Source organism: Ascidiella aspersa, chromosome 6, assembly GCF_963924565.1.
Source record: "Ascidiella aspersa chromosome 6, kaAscAspe10.2, whole genome shotgun sequence".
NCBI lineage: Eukaryota > Metazoa > Chordata > Ascidiacea > Phlebobranchia > Ascidiidae > Ascidiella > Ascidiella aspersa.
Genome location: NC_139452.1, coordinates 16,614,783 through 16,641,664, shown reverse-complemented (window position 1 = coordinate 16,641,664; position 26,882 = coordinate 16,614,783). Strand labels below are relative to the sequence as shown.

General features: G+C 36.0%; 2 protein-coding genes across 6 annotated transcripts in view; one reads left to right on the top strand and one right to left on the bottom strand.

Moving 5' to 3' along the window:
* The window catches only part of LOC146140510 (uncharacterized), a 34,553-nt gene extending 28,614 nt beyond the window's left edge, over window positions 1-5,939 (top strand). For all 5 annotated transcript variants that reach the window (XM_083392971.1, XM_083392974.1, XM_083392972.1 and 2 more), the window contains 12 exons: window positions 145-255; window positions 999-1,139; window positions 1,298-1,486; window positions 1,644-1,712; window positions 1,773-1,899; window positions 1,972-2,110; window positions 2,473-2,671; window positions 3,596-3,663; window positions 3,733-3,827; window positions 4,083-4,811; window positions 4,877-4,926; window positions 5,073-5,939. In XM_083392971.1, coding sequence (XP_083249097.1) covers window positions 145-255; window positions 999-1,139; window positions 1,298-1,486; window positions 1,644-1,712; window positions 1,773-1,899; window positions 1,972-2,110; window positions 2,473-2,671; window positions 3,596-3,663; window positions 3,733-3,827; window positions 4,083-4,811; window positions 4,877-4,926; window positions 5,073-5,204 — 2,049 coding nt within the window. In that variant the 3' untranslated portion in view covers window positions 5,205-5,939. The remainder of the gene's footprint in view (window positions 1-144; window positions 256-998; window positions 1,140-1,297; window positions 1,487-1,643; window positions 1,713-1,772; window positions 1,900-1,971; window positions 2,111-2,472; window positions 2,672-3,595; window positions 3,664-3,732; window positions 3,828-4,082; window positions 4,812-4,876; window positions 4,927-5,072) is intronic.
* An 11,353-nt stretch (window positions 5,940-17,292) lies between these two features.
* Window positions 17,293-26,821, bottom strand: LOC146140509 (axin interactor, dorsalization-associated protein-like). The gene is made up of 9 exons (XM_083391893.1): window positions 26,620-26,821; window positions 25,546-25,603; window positions 25,201-25,306; window positions 24,872-24,950; window positions 22,321-22,397; window positions 22,016-22,141; window positions 18,733-18,855; window positions 17,973-18,090; window positions 17,293-17,468 (listed from the first exon to the last, which is right to left on the bottom strand). Exons 1-9 carry the CDS (start codon window positions 26,724-26,726, stop codon window positions 17,369-17,371), a joined length of 894 nt encoding a protein of 297 aa, XP_083248019.1. The 5' UTR covers window positions 26,727-26,821; the 3' UTR covers window positions 17,293-17,368.
* Window positions 26,822-26,882: the final 61 nt, after the last annotated feature.

Below are 26,882 nucleotides of genomic sequence, written 5' to 3'. Positions count from 1 at the left end.
AATCTATTTATTTACTTTGCTATGAATTGTTTGTAGAAACAAAAATCACTAATTTAAAACATAAAACTTATAAATATACCAGCTCTACAGGAGTAACATGGACATATTAAATGATTTATCCTTGTTCATGCACAAATTTTACAGAAAAAGGTTGATGAGATTATAGAACAAAACAAACAAATACATGAAGAAATGAACATTTGTTCTTCAAAGCTAAAAAAGGTTGAAGAGGAAAAGAAGAAAATTTTAAATGAGGTAGTGCAGCATTAAAGTCGGACAATTTTATGCTATTGATAGGTTTATCTAAATGTTAAATTTAGTGCAGTGACCTTTTTACTGTGACCTATGTTTGAATGATATAATTTATGTTTTTAGTTGGCGAGTCTTAAATTTTTTCTGTTTTTGTACCTGTAAGTAGTCTTATTTGTAGGTTGCACTAATATGGTACAGTTTTTAAAGAATGACTGCCTTTGTATCATATAAAAATATTTTTACGATTAATATTTCAAACTATTAAAATAAAAAATTTTTAAGTCATGATTAGGAATGTTCAAAGCAAAACTCAAGGGGTTTCTAGAATATTAGTTTTCGAATATAGGATAATGAATCCAGAATATTGGATCCTAATACATAGGCATCCAACTTATTTTAAAACTTTAAGGGTACATGATGTATGAAGCACAAAAATATACTGGAAAAAAGTACTAAAAACGGAAAAAAAGTTCATGCGAAGCACAAAATCACGAGTTTGGGGTTCGGAATACCCTGCTGCCCTACCCCCATTGTTTTAGTTACAATATAACTTACATTGTTCATCTTCACTAATTTTGCACGAAGTTTCTTGTTATAACCCACAGTAAAAAGCATAACCAACATGAAAAAAATACCACCATAATATGGTATTTTTATAACCAGCATAAAACCGTTTTTAAACAGATTTTGGTTGGGTTTATTGACACTTTTTTATGTTAACTGTATCTGTTATTGTTATTTTTCAGTCCATACAAAAAAGCAATGCAGTAGCTGAAAATGAATTAACTCTTAAAGAAATGGAAAAGAAACTAAAGCAGTGTCAAAAAGAATCTCAGGATTATGAAAAACAAAAGAAAAGACTGGAAGACAGTTTGGATGATAATAGGGTAACAAATACTTTGTATTGGTCCTATTGAATTGACCTATAGTTACTTTATTTAAAAATTCCTTTTTCTGATAAGGTACTTCAACATGAAAAAACATGATAACATAAGTGTTAACAATTGTTTTCTAAAAAACGACGCCAATATTAAATCTGTTGCAGAAACAACTGAAAAAAGAGGAAAAGAGTAAGGAAGATATTATTAAAAAATTGGAAAAGTTTAAAAGACAAGCTGATGATGCAGAAAGTCAAACAAAAAAATTGAAACAAGAACTTGAAGCTGTCTCAAAAGAAAACGTTTCAACAATACAGGAGGTTGATATTCTGAAAGACTGTCTTCTTCAATTTAAGGTAGGAAATAATTTAAAAAATCAGTTTGGGATTAATATTAGTAGATAGATTTGAGGATATTAATATTTACTACAGGGCCTTCTTCGTTTTTCTGCTATTTTTAGTATTCTTGGTTAGTTTAAACGGTGCTAAATGATATTAAAATTGTATTGTGCAGGGAATTCAGGATTGCTTAACAGAAGATGGGGATGATGAGCTTTCTGAAGATGACATTATCATTAAGCAGGTATGGCGTGATTGCAGTTGTGTTATCATTAGCTATTAAGTCAAGGTAATTATTTTATAGAAAGAAAAGTTAAAGAATCTTATTGACGTGGCTGCTATACAAAAGCAATTAAAGCAAACTGAAACTGAGAAAAGCCGTGTGAGCTTTGAACTTGAAGCTGAAAGAAAATCTCGTGAGGAAACAGAAGGTCTGGTAGACACGATCATTTCTTTAAAGTTAATGTACCAATAATAAAAGTAACAATGAGTTATATGCACAGCGCGGATTGGAGAACTTGAAGCATCACGTGAAAACGAAAAATCACTGAAGAGCAAAACTGAAAGAGACTTGCAGCTGTTACAAGCCAAGCTCAATGTCATGCAGGAATTTTATGCAAAACGAGAAGTTGAAATGCAAGGGTTAGTTAACATATTTCAAAATTGGTTACTTAAATTTGTAGAATTACCCAAAGGATTCTACTAAATTTTCTGTCCTTTTGGTTTTCTTTTTTTATATTTTATTTCCAAAAGTTTGCAAACTTAGTTATCTGTATTTTTGTGTTGAATTTAATTTGTCTTTTGGAATTATATATAATCAAGAAACTTGATTGATTTAATCCAAATTTGAATGTGACAGTTTCCAAATGGGTTTATGGTTAGAAACATTGTAATGTCAATGTTAAAACGTCCGACACGCAACAATTCTAATATTTTCCGTTTGTAAACACTTTGTAAAGCCTTTTTATTTCGGTGCGCATTTAATTTACCACTAGTTTATTTAGGAAACTTGGTAAGGAACAAAATGCTAAGGAACTGCAGCAGTCACAACTGGAAGAACAAGGTGATCGATCCGCCAAACTCTTGGAACAAATTGCCATATACAAGCGCATGAATGACGAGGCCAAAAAAGAATACGAAAATGCGGAAAAGCAGCGCAAAAACGAAATTACACAGTTTGAGAAAAAGGCTCATTCAAATTGGGTAGGGAAAAATAATCAAAAGTTTATTTTAGTAAAAATTTTAATCAGCATAGGCTCACATTTGTCGTGTTCAATGGTTTCCAACCTTGATGTTTCGCCATCGCCACCATTTTTTAGTTTTTTTAATAAACTTACACGATTCTCACAATTTTGTTGGAACTCAAACTGAAACGAACAACGAGTTGATCATAAATTATATTTATTTTCAAATAAGTGACATTTATTGGTCGATAATTCAGAAAGTTAGCAAGAATGTCAGGAGTGCAACAAAAGTATGCACAAATAACTAAAATTACGGTTGAGGCCTATTTTAGCGTTATTTACTACGTTTGCATTGTATGCTTACAAAATAACAATGGAAATTTAGTTCGCGTCAAAGTATCTTTATTTAAACAGGGTTTTATTTTATTCGGATTTTTCTTCTGAAATGGATTTTAATGTCACCCATATTGAATAGCAGTCAATTTATTTTGTTAATAAACTAATTTAGTAGTCAGAATAGCATCCCGAATAATTCAGAAGAAAAAAGTGTTTAAACTGAAGGCTATCGTACCAATTAGGAGACGTATTAAAAACTTCCAAACAAAAATATCACTTTTGTAGAATTGTCTAACTCTATTTTATAGCTTTGATTTAAAATTTTGTCAACATTTTATAACTAAATCTGTAAATCGTCCTGTGATTGAAAACAAGCGTATTGGTAAAGTCATATATTTAAAATATGTTTGACTGGCGCAAAAATTTTGTCCTACTCCTACTACAGCTATAAGCTTTTAGATTCAATTTTGTCGTGTTAGTTTTCCATTTCTGCCTGCCAATATTACACAGTGACCCTCTTTAATAACTCATTGCATACTCTATTGGGGCCGAGATTTACTGGTCGGATCTTATGTTCAAGACTAATCGGATTGTTTTTGTTTTTTAGTTGGCGAGTCGTGAAGCAGAGCGTAAACTCGACGAAGCGACCCGAGAAATCACGCAGCTTCGTGTCGAGTATGATTTTTTTTCATCAAATTTAAATCAAACTTTCCAACTTATTTTGACCCTAATTTACTATTGCAGATTGTCGGATTACCAACTTCGCGTCCGTGATATGGAAGACAGAGACCCGATAATAGTTCGACCGAGGCCAGGTGTTCCTCCGTTTCCGCACCGCGGTTCGCACTTTTATGCTTTTTATTATTTTTAATCCCAATTGATGTATGTAACTCGTTGTAAGTTATGCTTCGAATTGAAATCGATAAACGTTTCCTTGTGTGGCAGAAACCTTGGGATGAAATCATTTTGCCTAATCGTTGCTATAGTAATTAATTTCAATAACGCTGCCGAAACAGAAAAAAATAAACATTTAGATAAAAAAATCCAGTATTTTATTCTATTATGTTTACAGGACATGTATTATATTTTCACAGGCCACCCAAATAGTCCACTACCGGTAAGGAATGGCTCACTTCGCATGATTGGAAACACCCCGCCGCCACCGCGTAGAGTTCCAAGTCCTGCTGGAAGTCTTCAAGACGAGATCCGTCGTCCTGATCGACCGCCGAGTCACCACAGTCACACTGGAAGGAGGCCGCCATCACAGGGTCTGCCCCCGGGGCCAATGTATGACAACAGTTTTTCTGGCAACAGAAGCTCAGCGCCGATGCACGATGAAGGTTTCCCGCCGCACCAGGGGGATGGCCCACCACCCTCAATGCGAGGAGGGCCGCCTCCGATTCGTTCTGGCCCTCCTTTGCTAAGAGATCGACCATTGCGCAATGACCAAATTTCCAAGCGCGATGCTCCACCAATGGTCAGGGATGGACCGCCACCAATGCGCGATGGCCCACCTTTCATTAGTGATGGGCCTCCGCCAATGGTCAGAGATGGACCACCACCAATGCGAGATGGTCCTCCTTTTATGAGGGAGGGGCCTCCACCAATCCGTGAAGGCCCACCCTTTCTTAGACACGGGGCACAACCAATGCGCGAGATTCCACCTTTTGCACGAGATGGTCCTCCGATAATGAGAGATAGTCCACCACCAATGGCGGATGGCCCGCCTCTGAGATATGCTAACCCCCCAATGAGGGCTGGGCCACCACGAAATCCATCTGGCTTTCAACCTATGCATCGCGGTGCGCCACCCAAAAGACCAGGTATGCAGTTACTCGAAAAAGGGTTAAAAAAGTTTAAATCTTATTTTTTTATTTATATTTCTCAGATATGGCAACCGGACCAATGACTTCGTCGCCTTACATGGAAAGACCGCCGGTAAGTAAATATATTTACGTATCAAGTCCTACACCAGGTTACTTGTAGAAACGACAAGCCAACCATTGTTTTTACTTTTAATTTGTAACTCGCGAATAACTTCTGAAGTAAACAAAAAATGAAGTATTGTTGCTGTCGTCTAACAGATCCCATCGCAGTCGCCACTTGGGGGACCTCCAACCCTTCAAGGTCACCCACCGTCATCTCTGCTTCACTCGCATGCCAATAACGATCGCGTGCAAAACCAACGAAGTAACTACGATCATGACCTGATTTAGAAACGTCATCGCTCTTCTCCTCGTCGAGTAGTTTTTCGTGAAGATATGAAGTTAAAGCGCCTCGACGTTGTTTCGCAATTCTCTTATTTGCCCACAGCTTGGGTTAATGCGACTACTTCTATGTGCTTTTTGGGTGTTTAGTAGCCATTATTGTCACTGTTTGTTTGGCAGCCGAACACTGGTAGGTGTTTATTGGGAGCAAGTGGTCTGCAACCTACCTAAATAAATCATAAAAGTCTGTCCTTATGCCATAAATTATATTAGGATACGCCAATAAACGAAGCTTAAATTACTGAATGGCAATTTAAGGTTCACAACCTAAGCAGTACACTTGATAAAAAGGTAAATACGGGAAGTAAGCATTTTCCTATTTAAACATGTGTTTAGTTCGTAGAACAAACATTTTCTCTCTTGGTTGGGAAACGACTAATATGTAAAGTAAGTGGTGATGGGCAAAAAGGGAACATTGTGAAAATTTATTTGAAGCAGCTAAACGTCCGGTTTGTATTTCGTGCAATTAGCTTAGTTTTAGAGGAAGTTTGGAGTGTGCAATATATATTTTCCCATTCGGTGCGTAGACTTTGCGTGGTGAAATCGTACGTATGAACGACTCTTAAAGATAAAGAGCTAAATATAGGATTCGTGCCGTGCTGTTGCGTTGTTCGTGTACAAAATTTCAAAGATTTACCGCGTGGAAAGTTTGTTAGACTATTGCCAATAAAAAGTATTCTCCGAGACCCGAGTTTGAATTTGTATTTCGAATAAAGCTCTGAAGTAATGTCTCAACAAATCCAGTAAAGTCTTTTTGATTGCGAAAACCAGCTTTCTTGATCGCTGTCGAAAAGTCGCAACGTTTGCCAGTACAACAAGTATTAAAAGTGTTCAAATATTTGTGATGACTGTTCGTTTGACAGGATTGGCTTAAACTACAGCGGCGCAAGGCATAGAAAAATTACCAAAGGGGGGCGCGGCTAAAAAAGGTGTGGATATGGCACGTTTTTCTCAAACGTAACAATTCTACTTCAATTACTTGGGCAAAAAATGTCCTTTTTTTGAATGCTGAAAATATGGTAACCCTACCTTCGGCATACCACATAGTTAGTCTATTTCGTTTAAGTTAAATTTGGAGAGTTGTTACTAGGGTTGTTTTGCTATCTAATATCCGTATATTAATTAAACGGTTAACCCGATAGCATTAGTAACGTTTTCAGTTCGTTTTTACACCTTGTTAGTCCGATTTTGCCAACGTTCCTTCAGGTGAATGTGCCCAAAGCAGGGGCGGCGGCAACAGTTTATAGAATGCAGTTAGGAAGGATCGCTTACTGTCGAATACTGGAGGCCTAGGTCTAAGCTACTAAAATAACGCAGTTTTGCTGTCGAATACTGGAGGCCTAGGTCTAAGCTACTAAAATAACGCAGTTAATCTGCGGACTGATGTTAGCGACGACTAACCTTTTGGGCAGCTTACTTTATTCGTTAAATTAGGCTTTGTTAATATCAGTTTAGCCCGAAAGTGTATAGTGCGTCTAGTCGAACCCTCTCAAATGAAAAAGAATCGATTGAGTCCAGCGTGGTAATACAAAACAAATACCCCACGTTTTTACGTAACTTTTAGCCGTAACCTGTAAAGTCACGGTTTGACGCAATATTGTTCATCATTCCTTCTTTTTTTTTTATTTTCCCAAATAAAAACCCTGGATCCGCCCCTGATTGACATTATGTTTTACTAAGTGAGCTAATACTGTCTATGAGACAACGGAGCCAAAGCACACAGATGAGGTTGCCAATTAATATCCTACATCAGTGGTTTTTAACCAGGGTTCCGTGGAACCTTAGGGTTCCGCTTGTACAGTCCAGGTGTTCCGCAATTTCTAAATTGTTTAGATAATTGAGGTGTTTTTACACATTTAGTATTAAAGCCATAAATCATAAATAAAATGTAAAACTGTGGTTATTTAATAATACTAACCCCGTCACCCCGCTAACCCAAACTTTAACCCAAAAGCAAAACCAAGGAGTTGAAGTTGAAGCTGAACATTGGACTCGACGTAGTCGATTTATTTCGCTGGAAACGGACTTCTGACTCGAGTATAATAGTAAGACAACCTTTGTTAATTTAGTAAAGTCGGAGCAGGATTCGGGACTCAGCGGAATATGGCAATTATGAATTTGGGTGTCGGACTGCGTGGCCTACCCAATAGTTATGTGATATTAAAACATTGCATGAACGCTAGACGAAAAATTCATATTTATGCCACTGAATGTTTTCCGGAAATAAAGTTTTACAAAGGGGCATTCATAATGTAATCTCACATCACATAACGCGGGTACTTGCTTCGTTATTTTTACTGGGTATCGCACTTTCGAAATTAGTTTGTAACACTTCGAAATTAGTTGTAACAGATATTTGCGTCATGTAGGGGAGTCCGGGGTGTAAGGAAACACGGGTCGATTGTAAACACTCTAAATGTGTCACCCACGGACAAACTGGAATCACGTGATTAACATAGTACATGCGCCTTTCGGTTAATTTTCACCATTCAAAGTTTGAGCAGGCTAACTGAAGTACAAATTAAGTTGTTAAAAAAACCCATATATATCAGGTAAGAAAGTAACTTTTTTTACTTTTTTACTTTTTGTAAAAGTTGTTTAACCATTTCACTTAGTAATTTGAAAAGCATACAACCTGACTTAGCATTACAATAGTTTATTTGTGCATACTTTATGCACTAGTCAGTTGCCTGGGCAAGTTGTGAACAAAAAATTACTGTTTGGTATGCATGGAACATTTCCAAAGTTCTAAAACAAACGAGGCTTGGATTTAATGTGTCATATGTAACTGGTGGGTCCACAAAGCGTGCACCCCCGACATGATTATTCGTATTTATGTCATATGTACGGTCAGAGTACGCATTATTTTTGCTATTTTTTCGTTTGCCTTCGAGTTGCTCAAGTTGTTGTCAGCACTAAACACCACCAACTTCGTTTAAGCTAGTTATTTAGCAGTTTCAGCTGTAGGCTAATTAAACTTAACAGTAATCGAATTTTGTTTAATAGTAGTAATCCTGGAAAGACGGACGAGAAATAAAAAATAGCACCTTTCAAGAAGCGACAGGTTGGGCTAAAGGCCAGCCCACTTAATTTTATGCTTGCGAAATTTTCAGAATTTAAAGCACAAATATACTCAAAGTGTTTTATCGACTTGTCATAAAAACACACATAGAAAGCGTCGGTAATGTCTTACTTACAACGATATATAACGAACTGTGCACATAACAGTAAGTAATTCTACAAATCATTGTCAACAGAAGTTCCAAACAGGAGAGTTATACAGGGTTGTTTTGTAAAGAAATTAAAAGTTTTGAAGAGATCCAAGATGTTATTTCTTCCCAATAGCTTCCAATATGACGACAATTATAAAATATATGCGATATATTTTTAGAGACATTGCGACAGAAAACACATTGGTCTGAGTCAGTTTTTCCAAAGGGGTGTAGTGTTTCGTTAGTTACAATGGTACGTAGGTTAAGTTTTATTTGAAACGAGCGTAGTTTGTTTCCATAGTGGAATTATAGACGCTACAATGCAGTTTTTCCTAAGGAGTTGTATTTGGAGTAAGGCATAAATCCCGCTCCCAATTTTTTGTTGCTTTTCCGGGCGGACTGATAAAAACTGCATCATTTTATTGTATAGAGCTTTTGGTGTGTCACACATTTCAAACAGTTACGTACATTTGTTAACTAAACATACTTTGATTTTCGATATGTCATCCGTGTGATCCCATTCGAGTGGTAAGGCTTCTCAATGTGTTTATATGGTTGTTTTTATTTGTTACAATTCGCCCCATTAAGTGTTACAACCGCACGAGGCAAGTTGTAACACTTTTGTCATGTTTTGTGAAAGGCCATAACTGTTGCTGTGGACAAGATATTTTGTAGAACCTGCGGGAACTTATATGGCGAAGGTTTTATTTCATTCATTCTAAAGATAAACAAGCCATTAGATAATATGTCAAAATTGTATCAACACGCCCCGGTAGCCCTTAATTATTTGAATATGTTTCAACCTAAAGGCTCATACTTCGTCTATGACCTGTACTTTTTGTTCTATATGGGTTTACGCAAATTGACTGTGGAGTGTTTTAGAAATTCAACATTAAAGTTAATAAAATCAGCCGGGACCAAATTGTTTGTAGGATCATAGGTTTGCCATATTTTGAGACGCAAAATCCCGACTAACTCCAGATCAGGGGCGTCATAACGTAACAAAACGTGACGTATTTTGTAGATTAAAAAGACGTTCGCGTCTCGCGTGCAGCGTAAAAAAATGTTTTGCATATAGTTTAAATCAGTGGTCTTCAACCTTTTTAACAAACGACCCCAATTTGAATTAAATGAACTGAGAATTTACACTGCGACCCCATTTTGTGTCAGATACAAATAAAAATATTTCAATTAATGCTGAAACTAAGTCACGAGCGAATATACGTAATTGTACACACTTCCAGAGAACTGTGGTTACGCATGTGCACTAAAACGGTTGCCTTTAGGAAGTTTTTTTCAATAGAAAAATCTAAATTTAACAAACGAACGAACACAAAAATTCAATTTGTTTCAACAGTAAATTGCATTAAATGCGATGGTTGCGCCTACACGCACTATCCGCTAGTTTTTGCAAATGCGGCTCCACTTTGCATAACAATAATCGCATGTCATGCTTTTTAAACGAAATGAGTATTTCAATAACATAATAGACAGAGTATGGGGTAGGCCTACGTTGATTGCATAACATTGAATTGGCGAAGCTAAAACAGCTTTTTTATGTATAAGAAACGAAAGCATGTCTCACTTACACGTTTGTTAGTGTGACGTCATCGTTAAGAAAACGAAATACATAAATCGTAATAAAACAGTATAGAAATATGATGAGTTATGGCGACCCCGCAAAAATTTTAGGCGACCCCCCTCGGGGTCGCGACCCACAGGTTGGAGACCACTGGTTTAAGTTAACCAAAATTTCAGTTTCGAGGGAGCGGTAAGACACACGACACAATCTGGCTAATCCGATTTCAACGAAACGGACATACTTAAAACATAACCCAGATTCGTCCAAAGGGCAAAAAAAAACATTTACGTTGTAAATTTTGCAAAGTTTCAGTCCGGTGGGGGCATTGGCTATACAGAATCAGCAAAACGTTTCTTTTAACAAAAATGACGTAGGTTACAATTCATTGATAAAAAGTGATTGAGGTGCTTAACTGGGTGAATAAATTGCTAGTATTTTACTCGTAAATTTACAGTTTCTCTTTGTCATTTTGTGCAGTAAAACAACAATTAACGTAAAACTCGGCTTGAACCTTAAAAGAGTTAAAAAGAGATAATGTCTGTTATAGCAAATATCAATTAGTGTAATAAACTGACCTTTAGCCAGGTGAAAAAATTGGGTGTGCCAAATAGGCTAATTGGTTTCGGACACATCCTACTCATAACAAGTATGTTTCAACAGTAGGCGTAGCCGTAGGTCCAATTGTGTTTCTCTGCAGTTCCATATTCGGTAAAAAACTATACAACCTTGCTTGTTTAGGTTTTGCCTTTGAACTTACAGTATAAAAATATGAATAAACATAGGCTACTGTTTAAACGTTTCTAACCAAGATTAACTAAAATAAAACCCAATACACAAAAGCCAGATAGAAATTATTGTTTTAGTTACAATTATCGTTTTCGATATTATGAATGTATTGGCGATATATTTTCTACACTACGGTTAAATCACGGACATAAAAGCAGATTTTGCCATTTTTCCCTGACGCAGATTTGAACACTAAGTTCCCTGACATGTCAGGGAAAATCCTGACGTATGGCAACCCTGGTCTATCAGGGGTTTTAAACTCACACCCAAGCAATATCTTGTATAGCTTATACACTGATCCCTGGTTAAGACATAAAGTCATGTACGTTTATTGATCTGATTTGTACATATTTTTTTTAACTTTGCTTGGTCATTCGTTTGTGTAAAAGTTTCTTGCAGCTAGCCACCAATACTAAATACACTGTCGTGCGTATTATACGCATGTTTTTATGCATTCAAGGCCCAAATATAACGTACTTTATAAATATTTAAACATTTCATCGCCAATCAGCTGACTCTAGAAGAGAAATATCTGGCGGGCAGATGGCGAGCGAAGCGAGCGCGATTTTTTTTTTGGTATAGCTGTATTTCATGCAAAATTTTATTACATAGCCCAAAATAAAAAAAATAAAAACTATCTGTCCAATATAGTTAAAAAGACAACATCAAAACGTAAACAAACTGGATGAAGAAAGATCATTTGCGCGAAGCGCAAAATTTTTTTTGAACTAACGTAGTTCAAATAGTCTAAAAGTATAGGAAATTGACTTGAGTCTGGTTTGTCACTGAGGCGGCGGGCCGGATGAATTACCTTGGCGGGCCGTAGGTTTGCCGACCCCTGGTCTAGACCAGTGTTTCCCAACCTTTTTTACACTAGTGCCCCCTTGGGCTCAATATTATTTCATATCGCCCCCCTCATCTTGTTTTACAGTAAAGTATTATATTGATCGTTGTCTAACATCATATTGTCTTCACTTTCGTTTCGATAAGCTGTCGGTCATATTTTAGGTTGTCTAACATACATTCACTATGGGAACTTATAGATACATTATTTCACCAGGTTATGTCATTACCAGGAAAATTTGAACTTTCTGCACCAAGAATTTAAATCAGGGGTCGGCAACCTTTTCTAGTCGCCAACCAAACTCAAAAAGGTCTCCGTTTTTTCATCCATGCTACTAATGAAAAGTGTAAAACGCGTTAACCTTAATAGATAATGTAGTGTTTGTTTTTCTTTTAAGTCCGGCGCAACTGTCGAGCGAAGCGATCGCGATTTTTGGCGGGTATACAGGCATTTATTTTAAATTTCCTGCTAGTTTTTATTTTTTTTTTTACATTGCCAAAAAAAATGTTAAAAAATATATGTGTAATATTTTTTAATACGCTTTCCGTTTTTCCGTGAAACAGCTTCAAAATGTGTAAACAAACTGGACGTAGAAAGATAATTCGAAAAAATTTTCGACGTACTAAAGGTAAAATAGTCAAAAAGTATTTGAAATGAACTCCATGTCTAGTTGTCAAAGGGGCGCGGCTGGCCGAATCCGGCGGCGACCCCTGCTTTATACAAACATTTTGCCACGTATAAAACGTTGAAACGCAACAACTTAACATAAGAAAGCCAATTATTACGTAACAATGGTCGGGAAACTACTACAAGTTCGCAGTACGGAAGTTGCCATAAGGTTAAAAGTTACCTACAATGCTGTTTGTTACTATTTTTATGTGAACCTTTTACAAAATTTTGCCATCAGTACTTTCTTGTAACGCCCCCTTATGTGCGTTCAGCGCCCCCCAAATTAGAAAAAGACCCATAACGCCCCCTTGTAAGTCGCCAACGCCCACAAGGGGGCGGTACCGCCCACGTTGGGAACCTCTGGTCTAGACTATCCCGCTTGCAGCAAAGGGAATTCTGTTGCCCAAAATGCCACTCCAGCATGCGGTGGATGCCATGTTGCCAGGAAATCCAGCCGGAATTTCAAGTGGACGGAGACGTATTCGAATGCATCCAGTGTGAAAGGTACTCTATTGCTTGTGTATGCAAAACACTTAATGCGGTTCCAAAGCTCACTACGAGCAAGGAATGTACTAACCACCTGTGTAAGTTTAAACTTGTTAACTGTAGCTGTGGACAAAAGTCAGCACAGCAAATCGAACCTAGGTGCCCATATAGATGTGCATGTGGCTTTGAATACGAATGGGACATTGACTTAGGAGTAGAGCGGGTGTAACTCTCTTAGATGTAAGTGTTTTTTATTTTTGTTTAATCTTTATACTTATGCCTATTAACATTGCTTCTTTTAATGTTGCCGGTATTCGTGATGGTACCAAACGTAAATCGATCTTTAATTTTATCAGAGACATGGAACTAAACGTAGTAGAGGTGTGGCTATTTTGTTTTCCAAGCGCCTAACGTATTCAGTAACAGATTTAATCGCTGACCCACTTGGAAGGTTCTTGATTGCCTCGTTGATAGTTGGGGATAGAAAGATTACACTAACTAATATTTATGGCCCAAACTCTGACAGTCCGACATTCTTTGATAGCGTATTCTCAAACCTAATGACGTCAAGCAGCCCTGACCTTATAATAGGTGGTGACTTTAACGTTATACTAAATGAAAAATTAGATAAGAGTACAGGCCCACAGCACGCAAACCGCAACTCACGCTCTACTATAAGAGCGCATATGAACACGCTAGGCTTGCATGACGCGTTTCGTGTCTTGCATCCAACAACCCCAAAATATTCCAGGATTCAAATTAATCCAATGGTAGCAACGCGTATAGATTTCTTTCTGGTTTCCCAAACACTTATGTGTGATGTTTTGACCACCGACATTGTCCAGGGAATCATGTCAGACCACAAAATAGTGACAATTTCTATTAAATTAGCTCCAAGCCTACACGGAACTGGTTATTGGAAGCTTAACAATAACTTATTAGGAGATAAAAAGTACCTCACTGTAATTCGTAGTACAATTAAAGATTATAACATAACCAATCCAAACGGTCATGTCAACCCGCATGTTAGGTGGGACTCTCTAAAAGCAGTTGTACGTGGGGTATCAATTAAATATAGCTCTGAGTTTAAAAAACAAATTAAGGCCAAACAATATAACTTAGAAAAAGCCATCGGAGATCTCGAACATGAAATAACGACTTCCACTCAACCCCTATTCAACAAAAATGATGAACTAACAAAACGTAAAAACGAACTTGACATGTTAGTTGAAACTAGAACAAAGGGGGCTATTATAAGGAGTAGAGCACAGTGGGCAGAGATGGGAGAAAAAAATACAAAATATTTCCTCAATCTCGAAAAAAGACACACCGCTAAAAAGGCAATAAATCGCTTAAATGTGGGAGACACAATATGCACAGATCAAACGCAGATAATGGAAGAGCTAACAAGTTATTTTGAACAGCTTTACAAGACCAACAACAATAAATACTCACTGCCGGCAATTAAATCACGGTTAGCTAAATTAAATCTTCCGCAACTAAACACGGAACAGTTTGCCGCAAGCGAACTGCCTATAACTGCACATGAACTACATACAGCGGTCCTTTGTATGCCAAAAAACAAATCCCCGGGGCTGGATGGGTTTCCGGCAGAGTTTTATCAAGCATTTTGGCCTGAGATTAAAGATATATTCCTCGACTCCTGGTCGCATACCGAAAAAACGGGTCGTTTCAGCCCAACGCAATCTCAGGGCGTAGTAACGTTGATTCCTAAACCTAAAAAAGACCATTTGTTTACAAACAACTACAGACCAATCACGCTGCTTAATACCGACTATAAAATCGTATCAAAGGTAATTAACAATCGCATTAAGGCAAACTTACAACATCTTGTAAGTCACGACCAAAACGGCTTTATCACGGGTAGGTTTATAGGAGATAATCTCAGACTTTTATTTGATATTATGGATCTAACTGACTCTTGCGAGATCCCGGGAGCCGTGCTATCCCTAGACATATATAAGGCGTTTGACACTGTAGAGTGGGATTTTATATATGAAGCTATGCAAAGCTTTGGTTTTGGAAACAACATTTTACACTGGCTGCGGTGCTGCTACAACAACCCATCATGTAAAATCACAAACAATAATTTTCTATCCCGGGTATTCGGAATCGAACGTGGTGTGAGGCAAGGCGACCCACTCTCCCCTACCCTTTTTGTACTGTGCATAGAGTGCCTGGCCTCAGCACTACGCGCTGATGAATTTGTTGGTATTAAGATTTTTAATAATGAGTTTAAAGTATCTCTACTTGCAGATGACACCTTGGTGTTCCTTAAGGGTGATCAGGTAGATTTCGACAGAGTTTTTAATGTTCTCGACGAATACGGCCTAATGTCAGGTTAAAATTAACATGAATAAATCACTTGCGTTTTACGTCGGGCCCGGGCGACAGATTAGGACGGAGCGACCTTTTTCAGATAAAGGGTTAGCTTGGCCTGCAGAATCATTTAGGTATTTAGGCATAGAAGTTCCAATCATGTCACGAGATGATCTTTTTAAACTAAATTTCGGTAACTTCTTAAGCAATATAGGTACAATACTTAATGTATGGTCGTCACGAGGGCTCACCCTTTTAGGGCGAATATGTATTCTCAAAAGCCTGGTTATCCCATCACTAATTTATAAAGTCAGCGTCATCCCGATCAACCTTCCAAAAAACTTCCTGCGCAAACTCAAAACAAAACTTTTTCAATTTATTTGGGGCTCTAAATGGGAGAGGATAAAACGAACAAAATTGTGCGCTAGCGTTGCTCAAGGTGGCGCTAACATGATCGATGTGGATGCCTACATCCTCGCGCTGAGTATGAAATGGGTAACAAAACTATTCGATGACAGTTATAAGGCGCCTTGGAAAAAACTGGAAAGAAGTAGTATAAGCAACAATGAAATAGAATGTTGGCTTCGCGGAAGCCAGTCTGCCCTCTCTCAAAAAGCCCGAAAACTGATTCCTTTGCAAACTATCAGAAAAACAATTGCGGACTGCAAACAGTTGATTAGCATAATGTTTACAAATCTAAGGGACGGTAGACCGTTGTGGATTAACGACCAGGTTCAATACCGTAAACAAACCTTTTTTATAAAGACTATGATTAATGCTGGCATATTGGATTACGCGCATCTTATCAACAATACAGATCATTACATGTCTTACGATAACCTCGCCCAATATTACAGCTTTTCCACCAACAATAATGATTATTTAGAACATCTAAAACTAATTTCGGCTATCCCTGGACAATGGGACTTGAATGAACCTAGTAACATATCCATGATTGACAACAAGTTGCAGACTTGTACCAAATTTCTCTTAAAACTTGACACAGTTAAAGAAATTTATTCACATATTAAAGATGCTGGCTTGTCCCCCCCAGTCAAACAGCAAATCAAGTGGGAACAGATCTTGCAAGTTTTACCAAACCGAATCCCTTGGGACAAACTTTACCAAATTAACTACGACTGTACCGTGGAAAACAAACTTAGAAGTTTTCAGATAAAATTAAACCTTAGGGCCATCGTCACCAATGACGCCCTGTGCTCATTTGGAATTAAAGACTCAGATAAATGTGTTTTCTGCTGCGATGCATTAGAAACTGTAGCGCACGTGTTTTATTTTTGTACCAAAGTAGTAACTTTCTGGGAAGAAGTAACTGCCTGGATCTCGGCGAAACTTCTTATTGATTTACGCCCTGACCCTGTTCATATGTTGTTTGGTGTTGTGGCGGATCAATCTGAAAACCTTTTGAATTGTTTGTTGTTGTGTGCGCGTTTCGTAATTTACCGCTGTAAGTACGTCGAATCCGTGCCGAATTTCAATATGTTCCTAAATATGGTTAAATCTGTTCAGAAGTCGGAACATCTTATCGCCATTCGGAATTGTAAAATTAACGACTTTCTTTGCAAGTGGCAAGGGCTATTTTAACGCTCACTTCATGTTACTCCGAATCCCCAACTGTATGTTAATGCCTTCCTGCTAGTTCGTCGCTTTCTGACATGTGTTTTATCTCGCCTCTTTTTTTTCTTTCGCACTCGCTTTATTGTGTCGCTATATAATAATAAAACTTGTATGAACGCAAAAAAAAAAAAAAAAAAAAAAAAAAAACTATCCCGCTTGCGTGTAACTACAAAGCGATTTTACAGTAGTCTACAGCAGAACGCTGTTATACGTTTACACTTTCTCTGCGTCACGTTAGTATGTAATTCGTGAATTTATTTATTTCGTAGTTTTGTAGGGTAAGGAATTTAGTTGCAGATTTATTATCTTTAAAAATGCAAACTTAATCTACATAAATCAATATTCGCGCGAATATTTTACATATTTACAGTGTCAACGTCGAGAATTAAAAAAACCTGTCTAATATCTTTTTTTGCTATTTGACAACTCATTTCATTGATGTTTGAAACTTTTATTCAAAAAAAAAAAAAGAGTAATGTAGCACCAGCGAAATAACTTTCAAGGAAAAGCGCTTGTAGCAAAATAAGTGCTCTGTGCAGAACGATTCGGTCGCGAATTGTCAGTGTTGTTTCCTTATAGACAATTCAAGATGCAAGTATAATGGTTTCTTGGTAAAAAGTGCCAATTTCTTGCGTCGATTATCGTAAGGTTTGCTGTATCTAAAATTACATATAAAACTATAATTATGTCCAAATTATAATAAGGATTGAATCATTGAATACAACAATGAGTGTTGTAAGGTGCGATAGATATATAAAGAAATATTTATTCAAAATATGTGATACTTTTAGGGAGGGGCAAAGACGGACCCAAGATTTTTGTTTAAGTGCATATTTTTTAAGACTTACGTCACAAATTGATGTCATAACATGACGTCATAAAACAAGTAACCTTTAAAACTTCGAAAAACTTGTGCGAAAAAAGTGCAAAATGATATTATGCGTGCGTGCGCATGCGTGTGTAAGTCGTCGCACTTTTTTAAAATCGTAATGCAACTATTTGGACTCGAATATAGGCGTTGGAGCAAAAATTTCTATTTAAAAATATGCCACGTTTTTTGTTGTTATTTTCGTTGGTGTGCCCATACATTCTTTTACTGCAAAATATTAGGCCCAGTTTGCTCCACGTAAAAAACTTAAGCAAGAAGGTAGTAAAAAACTTACAGTTCGACTACACATGATCCAGGTTTGATTTCATCAATGTCCATGAATGCGTAGCATCTCATGCTTGTAAACCTTTTCTTTGCCTTGTAGTGATGCAGCTCAAAAACGACGGCAGTTCCTGCAGACAAAATAGAAGTTCCCTGCAACAATTAAATTTTTACTACAAATCAGACATGTGTTTGTGGCATTGAATCAAATATATTAGGACAATTAAAATGTACTCTATGTTTTGTACATATATATATAAACATAATGTTTTTTAAAGTTAGGCCAGTCTTGGAGCTACTTAACACAGAATTCAACATTAGTAATTTAATTTGACAAAAAAGTACTTACAAAATAACTTTTATAAATACTAGGAAAATCAATTATTTTAGATAAAATAAATTTGCGTAAAATAGCAAAACAAATGTTAAATTAATATAACTGATAAACTCGTTCGACCCTGGGCGATATTTTAATTAACAAACAACAAAAACGTAACATAATATAACGATTGAACTGTTTTACAAGCAGAAATTCAGTAAAAAAACGAATAAGTTTTTAGCAAAAAATATTAGAAACACGTTAGTCGAAGGCCGGTCGATTGTTCAAAAGCCTTGGGTCAAGTCAAGTCATTTTAACCAAAATACTGAAGTTTAGCAACTCATTTAAAATCAGTGACTGAAGTCGCTACAACACTGCTAATTACATTAACACGGTAAATAAATATTTTCACAACCAATATATTTTGTATTTTGAGAAAACCAAAAAACAATACCTTTGGTCATATTTTCCAGTGGAACCTGCAATTCCACATCAACATCATATGTTAAATATGTGTCATCTCTTTCAATAGGAGTAGGTGTAGTTTGCCTTGGGCCATGAATGACACCTTGTAAATCTGAACATCAACTCCTGGTATGAATTATGTAATATACTTTTCGTTATAAGTAACGCGATTTTGAATTATAAAGTTTCTAACGCTGATAACCATATGGCAGATCCATTCAAACTCGAAATTGCAACCCTAAAGAGGTTGAGCGTCGAGTTTTAGGAGTTACGAGTTCGTCCTAATCAATTTACACAAGTATTACTTTACTTATACATGAAGTTGGGCTTTCTGAATTCAAATATGCAAATGTCAAAATTCAATTTAAAAAGTGCCTAATTCATACAAATTCATTTGAGCGAATGTTCGACGTTTTTCAAGTAGAATAGCATTGAGAATATAACGGCCTTACTGAATTTACAATCTAGTTAACGCCCTTTTCGCGCTTTATCAGAACGTATAGCGACTTTTAAATAAATCCATTGCATCGTTAGAACACCTCTCCAATAAGTATAAACACACTGTATGCCTTTTCGATTCGCACAATTTTTTTTATATTCTGTGAAGGTATACAGCTCTTTGTTCAGTTGCCGTATTGCGAAGAAGGTTTTGAAAATCACCCAGTAAGCCTCACAGGTTGCAATCTTAGAGGGTCATAAAATTATTTGCGTGTTGCGGGCCACCACATGTAACCCACTGGCCTGTTTGGACCACCCTGATCTCGCATGATTTCCAAAATCAGTCTGCGACCCATATATAATTTATTAAATCTTCACAATCCTTTAGGTTCGAGAGTTAATTAAAACATTCCTCGCTTTCTGCTATACACGTATTTTTTACGTACAACCCATTTGGGGATAGGGCTGCATTCAGAATTTCTGTTTGGCGGAGTTCTTGAGAATTACCCTTAAAAACCTATTATGATTGGTTAAAATCGCGGAAATGTTTCATTCAAATTGACTGTGAAAAAAATATTCAATTGCTGTAGCCTTGTACGTTTATATTCCTGGTAATTGAGTCATTTAAAAATCTCTTTTGATTTCCGGAGATAGAAGATAATTTGATGAGATGTACATTTTTCGCGTTAATTCTGCTGATTATTAATAAAGTACCACACCTCCGGCATGTCGCGGCACACCAGTTGCGGAGCACTGCATTATACCATCAATGCTCAACAGAGGAGTTGGCAAACAATACCTTATTTATTAAAAACTGCTATATAAGCACTGTTAGACTTTAGAAGGACTAAGGCAGGGGTCGGCAACCTTTCGTACGCAGTGTGCCAGTTCATGAATAATGTCAAAATAACAACAACTCGCGTGCCAAACATTTTTCTATGTTTGGTTTTGCACTGGCAATCAGGGCTGCGGAGTTGGTTAAAAACAACCCGAGTCCGACTCGGGCCGAATATGATGAGGTTTCATCGCGTCCCGAGTCCGACTCAGCCTCTGTGTTACACCAATTTACGTAACTAAATTAAGGTGGATATTCTTCAATCCACTCATAGGACCATGGAAAATATGCCACGAGCATATGCTATTCCACCTTAACAATTTTCAGTTTGCTACCTTATTAGTTTCGAAACTTGGCACTGCGCATGCGCACATGTCGGACTGGGGTAGTTTTACCTGGTCTTACTCGAGTCCCTAGTCCGACTAAGCAGCCCTGCTGTGCTCTGACATCTAATTTACGTATCTTTTTTGAAATATACTTCTATGCTTTTAAGCCGATACCTAGAAGTGTTAACTATCAGTTTTGTTTTTGTTGGTTTCTTAGTCGTACAAAAACAAACGTGCTTACTTTTAATGTAGAACAATATTTCTCAACCTTTTTAGCTTACGGACCGGTAAAATTTTAAAACAATTTTTGCGGACCGGTGGCCTTAAAAAATTAAAATGAACCCAAAATGTAATTATGACAAAAGTATGCAACTTAAAAGCAAATAACGAAAACTTCAATATAATGAGAAATTTCCTGCTGTCTTTTTGATATCATACTTGTTATACGTGGTTCTATTAAAGTTTTTTACATACAACTGGCCCTAAAATTAGGGACTTAAACGAGCTATAGCCTACTTTTAAACAGTTGGGACATCAATTGTAGCATTGTGACGTACGGTAAAGTCCAAAGTAGACTATTAACTCTATGTTACGTCACAATGCTGCAAACTACGGAACTGGCTAAGCTAAGTTTTTAAATTTGATGGACAAGCCTTCAACATCTTGCTTGTTGCAATTGAGATATAAATTTGTAATATGTTGGGCGGACCGGCAGGAAAGTTGACGCGGATCGACGGTTGAGAACCACTGATGTAAAATGCCCTACTTGCCAAATTTTGGGCATTGTAAGGTAATAGGAACGGTTAGTGGTAAACAACAAGTATAACGCCCACAAAAAATAATATCAAATACAACAATAATATTAGATTCAACAGAAGACACTTATTTGACACGAACTGGCAATGTGTGCGACCATTTAGTTAGCGCTAGTGTTACTGATGTAATAGTAATGTTAATGATGTGGTAGTGATGTAATGGTTGCACTTTCTTAAGGTGATATGACGTGCGCGTTAAATCAATTGGCGTGTCATGCAATATCATCTCGCGTGCCACTTGTGGTTGCCGACCCCTGGACTAAGGCATAGTAAAAAGTTCAACAAAATTCTCACTGATAGGAGTTAAATAGGAAGACTATTAATTTATTGTTTTTCGTGTAAATTAATGGTACTTTGTCATTTAATGACTTAATTTTATAGCATGGTACGAGTTTAACATTGAACTAAAATTTTAAAAAGTTGATTGTTTTATGATGTCATTTTATTACGTTGTAACATCAAATTTGCAACGTCTTTTTTTAATTTTTATGTCCCCGTATAAATTTCCAGAGGCTGACCCTGACCAAATGTGGTGCTAAAAGGACTGAAAGAAGTGTTATTTTTCTTACTGTCAAACCTGAAGAGTGCAAAAAGCAAGGGATCGCACATATGTGGTTGTTTATTTAAAGCTTTTTCCGTTCATTTTGCGCCAGGTCAGTAAGCCTTGGTATTATATTACGTCCTAAGTATGTCTAGTCACTTATTGTAGGTTTAACATCAGATTGTTGATGGTTGGTCAAGCATTGATCTAATATTATTCGGCATTCCTAATAGCAAAAATGGTATGTCTAACACTGTAAGATGGCTCAAATACAGATCTATTGAAGTTTTTTTAAAAACAACATTTGATTAACTAACCAATGCATGAAACAGTAATCACAGGATCTATGTATTCTGCAGCATCTTTGAGACCAATCTTGGTGATATGAATGGTGATAAGGGACAACCCAGGAGCAACAGTAAGCTTTGGAAGAAGGGAGCTCACTGGAAGTGGGACAAAAAGAGTCATCAGGTCAGATGGTTATTCTCTATGTGTAGTTTAAAAAATATTTTATACAAGTATTAAAAATTCTAATTAGTTACCTAAACTACACAATATGAAGCCTAAAAATAGCCTAAATTTGGTTTCAGTTTAATATATTATTAGAAATATTTTTTTTTACTTTTTCCAGTATCACTTGGTTTATCTGTGTTGTCTTCAGTATGTGTTATTTCTGGACTGGAAGTTGTGTGTTGTCTTCTATAAATATATAAATAAAATAAACATGTTAATTTAATGATATTGTAATCATAATTATATATGCAAAGCAAAACCCCTAAATTCACCAGATCTAAAATAATTGATTTTCTTGTTTAAATGCATTAATAATAATTAATAGCAAAGAATCCCATTTACATTACTGTTATACCTTCAAATTTATTCACACCAGAAAAAAGATAAGTGGCACTAAATTATTTATATATTGTATATTTTTACTTTCCTAAGGCAACACACTAAATATTTTTTACCAACCTAATAGTAAGGTTAAAAAAATCACACGTTTAAAAATGTTTAAAAAACTTAACAAAACGTTACACATTAGAAAATTCTGAAATTGGATCCAACTGAGCGTCATATATATATATATCAAAGAAGTAAAAGGAATATCATTGTCTTCTCTCTCCTCACACCATTAGCCAACATAAGTGCCATCAAATGACAGAGTAAAAAATAAAATTTTGCTTTTAATTGGATGATTCCTGTGCTTTAATATCTTAAATGTCATGGCGAATGGTAATGCCTGGAAAAACACTTTTTCTTGATACACTTGTTGGAATGGAAATATGCATTTCAAACATGCATAACTAATTACATTTTCCCTAGAGGGCATGAGTATTTGGGAAAAGTAGTTATCTACTCAGTGTGCAGGCTAGATAACAATTATCAATAGTTTAAGAACTGCTTCTCACATTACTATAGACCAAAGATTGTTGTAATATTCACTTATTTAATCCTTTTTATTCTTAATAATTTTTTACCAGAAATTGGTAAAGTACATTTAAAAATGAAGCAATTGATGTTTCACTTTGGAGAAACATTCTTAGAAACAAATCAAGTCAAAGCATGATAAAACTAAAATAATAGTTTTAAAATAACACAGACTGGAGAACATATCTAAGTACCACTGGATCAAACTGTATAAACAAGAATATCAGGGTTGTTCCTAAGCAAAATTTTACACTCGCCAGTTGGGCGAGCGCCAATCCATCGGCACTCGCCCGGATGAAATACCACTCGCCAAAAATGTTGGCACGCCGTCTGCAAATTTCCGTCCTAGCGCGGTCATTTCTTGGGTTATCGGCTTATCGCTATTCTGTCTTGTGGTTTTTATACGTAAGCATTAGTTTTTATAAAAGTCTGGTCGTTTATTTCCACGCATGGACGAACAAATTAATGACCAATAAAGTCGTTGACGCTTAAAACAATGTTTTTTTGCGAAATATTTTTTACAATCTTTAGTGAAAAAAATAACACTGACAATTTAGTAGCCACGGCCGGCCTGTTTTCCATTTTTCTAAAAATCCTCGCGCTCTCTTTTTTTCGTATTCTGCTTTTTTGTGCTTGAAGGACGTTTTAACGCAGGTTGCTTAACGCCACATTTCGCCTAGCACCATAGTTACTGGTTTAACAGCAAATACTTACAAAATAGTCAAATTTACATCTAAACCATTCATAAGAAAAACACGCAACAGAGGTTTATGTGCTGCGCGACTCCGTATAGTAGGTCATTTTAATTTTCCAAGGGCGCCCGCAATGGCTCTTCTTATATCTTAACATAGTTGTGATATAAAATATTTACAAACCGTTGTTTTTTAAGCTTTGGCTTGGTTGACCGCTATGATCTTTAAGAGATCGCAACAACATACTTTTGTAGACTAATTGCTAATTCTCAGATGTAGTTACACAAGTAGGCGATATTTTCGGTCCTCCAAAACATAAAAAACACTAAAAAAATGCAGCTATTGCTCTTAATTTCCTAATAAAAACAATTAAATAAATAAAAACAAAGTAGAAATATTATCCTGGGTAAATCGCAAATCCAATAAACTTTTCCAAAGGCGTCAACGACTGGGTTAAACATTTAAAAATTAACTATGTTTAAGTTAAACGATCAACCTTATAACTATTTGCCACTGCAGCAATGACGTCTTTGATTGTTTGCCGGTAAACGATTTTTTTTAAACGGGACAAAGAGACTTTATTTCGAGCTTCGAACGTGACTTCGATTAATCTTATTATTTGTGTAGTGTTGAAGGTATCTGCGTGTTAGTGTTTTGGAAAATATCTGGCGCTAAGTAATATTTCGCTTAGTAGTGGTGCTTAACACAAGTTGTGCTACACCAACTAATTAAATTTCTCGCCGAAGCCACTCGCCAGTCGGGCGAGTGGGTATCATTCAGCACTCGCCAGGAGAGGTTTGCACTCGCATTGGCGAGCGGGCGAGTGCTTAAGCCCAACCCTGAATATAATAAATTGTACTTGCTTTGTGTTACTAACAATTTTTAATAAACAGAATACATTTTAGGCCAACAATTTTAGGCCAATTCTCTTTTGTATTGTTTTTGATTTTGTTTTTGAAATTGTAATGATCTATAGCAGTCTTAACTTTGCTGCTGAATTTAAAACCTTTTGTGTTTTTCATATTCTTTGTTTTAATAGCACCACTTTCTTACCTTAATCTTTCAATAGAATCATTTACTTCAGAAGGAAGCTGTTGCAAGTTTAAAGAAGGTTTTGTCAAACTTTCCAATACTGTAAATGTACATAATGTAAACAATACACTAAAATTGATTTAATATCACCGGAGCAATAGTTTAAAGTAGTTCAGTTTGTTAATGTATTGTTAAAAAGTAGATATCTGATTTGTTACAAAACTGCACGTAAATTTTGTTATGATTGATACATTAGATAAAAAGGTAATTTTAATCAACAATAGAAATTTATTTGGTGTTATTTGCAGCTTTTAAGCACTATATATAACATAACAATACTAACAAACTACCTGGAATGAGTCGCTTTATATCTTCAAGTCTTAACTCCTCTATTTCATTTTTTTCTAAGAACTTTATTCTTATTTCTAGACAGGAAGCTATCTTTGAAATTGTGGTCTGTAAAACATAATTTTTTTAATGACAATGGAAAACTTTGGTTTAAAAAAATGCATCGGTTTAAAAATCAAAATACAGCCAAGAGTGCCACATGAAATCACCAGTACATTTTATATAAATAATTGTATGTTCCTCAATTTTATTTTGATAACTATATACAAAAAGCAATAACAAACTTTTGGCTCCATGGCAATAAATATATATATAGATATATTAGGGGATTTTATTTGGTGGCATACCTTTTTGTCATCTGTCACATTAATTGCTGTGAGATTACTCTTTATCTGTCGGATAAGTCTGCAAAAAAAGAAAATAGGTATGTCTGGATACGGTTGGGGTTTGACGTACAACTGGAAAAATGGGTAAATACATCATTATATATTGGGAATAACCTTGTTAGAAAACAAAACAAATGTTGTACCATCTAACAAACAATTGAGTCGGCTTCAAGAGTTGATCGGTAGTTTAAATTATTGTTAATTTAGTCAACTAGTTCTCTTGTTAGCATGAGCATTTTCGGGAAAACAATTAAGTGTTGAGAACACTCCATTTAATTTGTCCATCCATGCGTGTAGTTATACACACTGATTTGCCATTTAAGAAATATGTACACACATTAAAATAGACGGCATGCCAAACTTTTGGTGAGTGTTATTTTGTCCGGGGGAGTTCTGATTGGCGAGTGTAAATTCTAATTTAATGCCAACCCTTACAGTTTTCCAATGATATGAATATGTCTGGTAAATTTTATTTAAGGGTTGATTATTGCCAGATGTTTGGTTACATGTGGATTTAGTTTTTAGAATAAATAACCTTATAATATGATGAGTTTACTAATATGATGGGTTTACTAAAGCTATTCACCCGGACACCAAAGTATTTTAAATCTACATCTAATCACAAACGGTTGCAAGCAAAAAAGAGTGATTCGTTTAAATAGCGTATAGACACCTCCTGAGGCTATTTATCCGGTTAACAAATTAATTTAAATTTATTTCCAAAAAAATATTGAAATTAAGCAAACTCAAAAAATTAAGTCTAATACTGCCACCATCCAAACCTAAACCCCAACCCAAATTAATAAATATTCACGTATTTATGGCAAGCAAAAAAAGGCGAACCGGTAAATTTGGTCAAATAGCCACTTACTTTTAAAAATGACTTGACTGGGACTTAATTTATTTCAAAATGTCTTGTTTACAACACTGCTTAAAACTTCCAGAAACTCACACTGAAGGTGAGATGCACTATAAAGGGAGAATCAAACCGAATAAGCTATTATAATATAAAATTTACATAATTAGAAATCCAACCTGGAGTACTCATCTTGAGCTTCAACTAATTGGCCCCATGAATCGAAATCAGTGGCTTTTTTCAGACAAGCCAGCCATTTGCTTGCCATCTGCTCTGATGAAGTCATTTTTGCGTTAAAAATAGAATAGTCCTCCAACTGCCAACAACCTTAAAATTGTCTTACAACATTTTCATTAAAAATATCTGTTTCTACGCACCCCAATCTTTTGCAACAGAGCGTAACCTGAATAGAAATCAAAACTTTTTCCAACACGCGTAGTAT

Excerpts from the sequence above, each read along its gene's own strand:
- LOC146140509 (XM_083391893.1), bottom strand. The coding sequence starts at position 26,726 with ATGACTTCATCAGAGCAGATGGCAAGCAAATGGCTGGCTTGTCTGAAA. Across the intron at positions 24,951-25,200 it reads TATAAAGCGACTCATTCCAG|TATTGGAAAGTTTGACAAAA; the intron begins GTAGTTTGTTAG and ends GTACATTTACAG. Across the intron at positions 22,142-22,320 it reads ACCAAGTGATACTGGAAAAA|TGAGCTCCCTTCTTCCAAAG; the intron begins GTAAAAAAAAAT and ends TCCCACTTCCAG.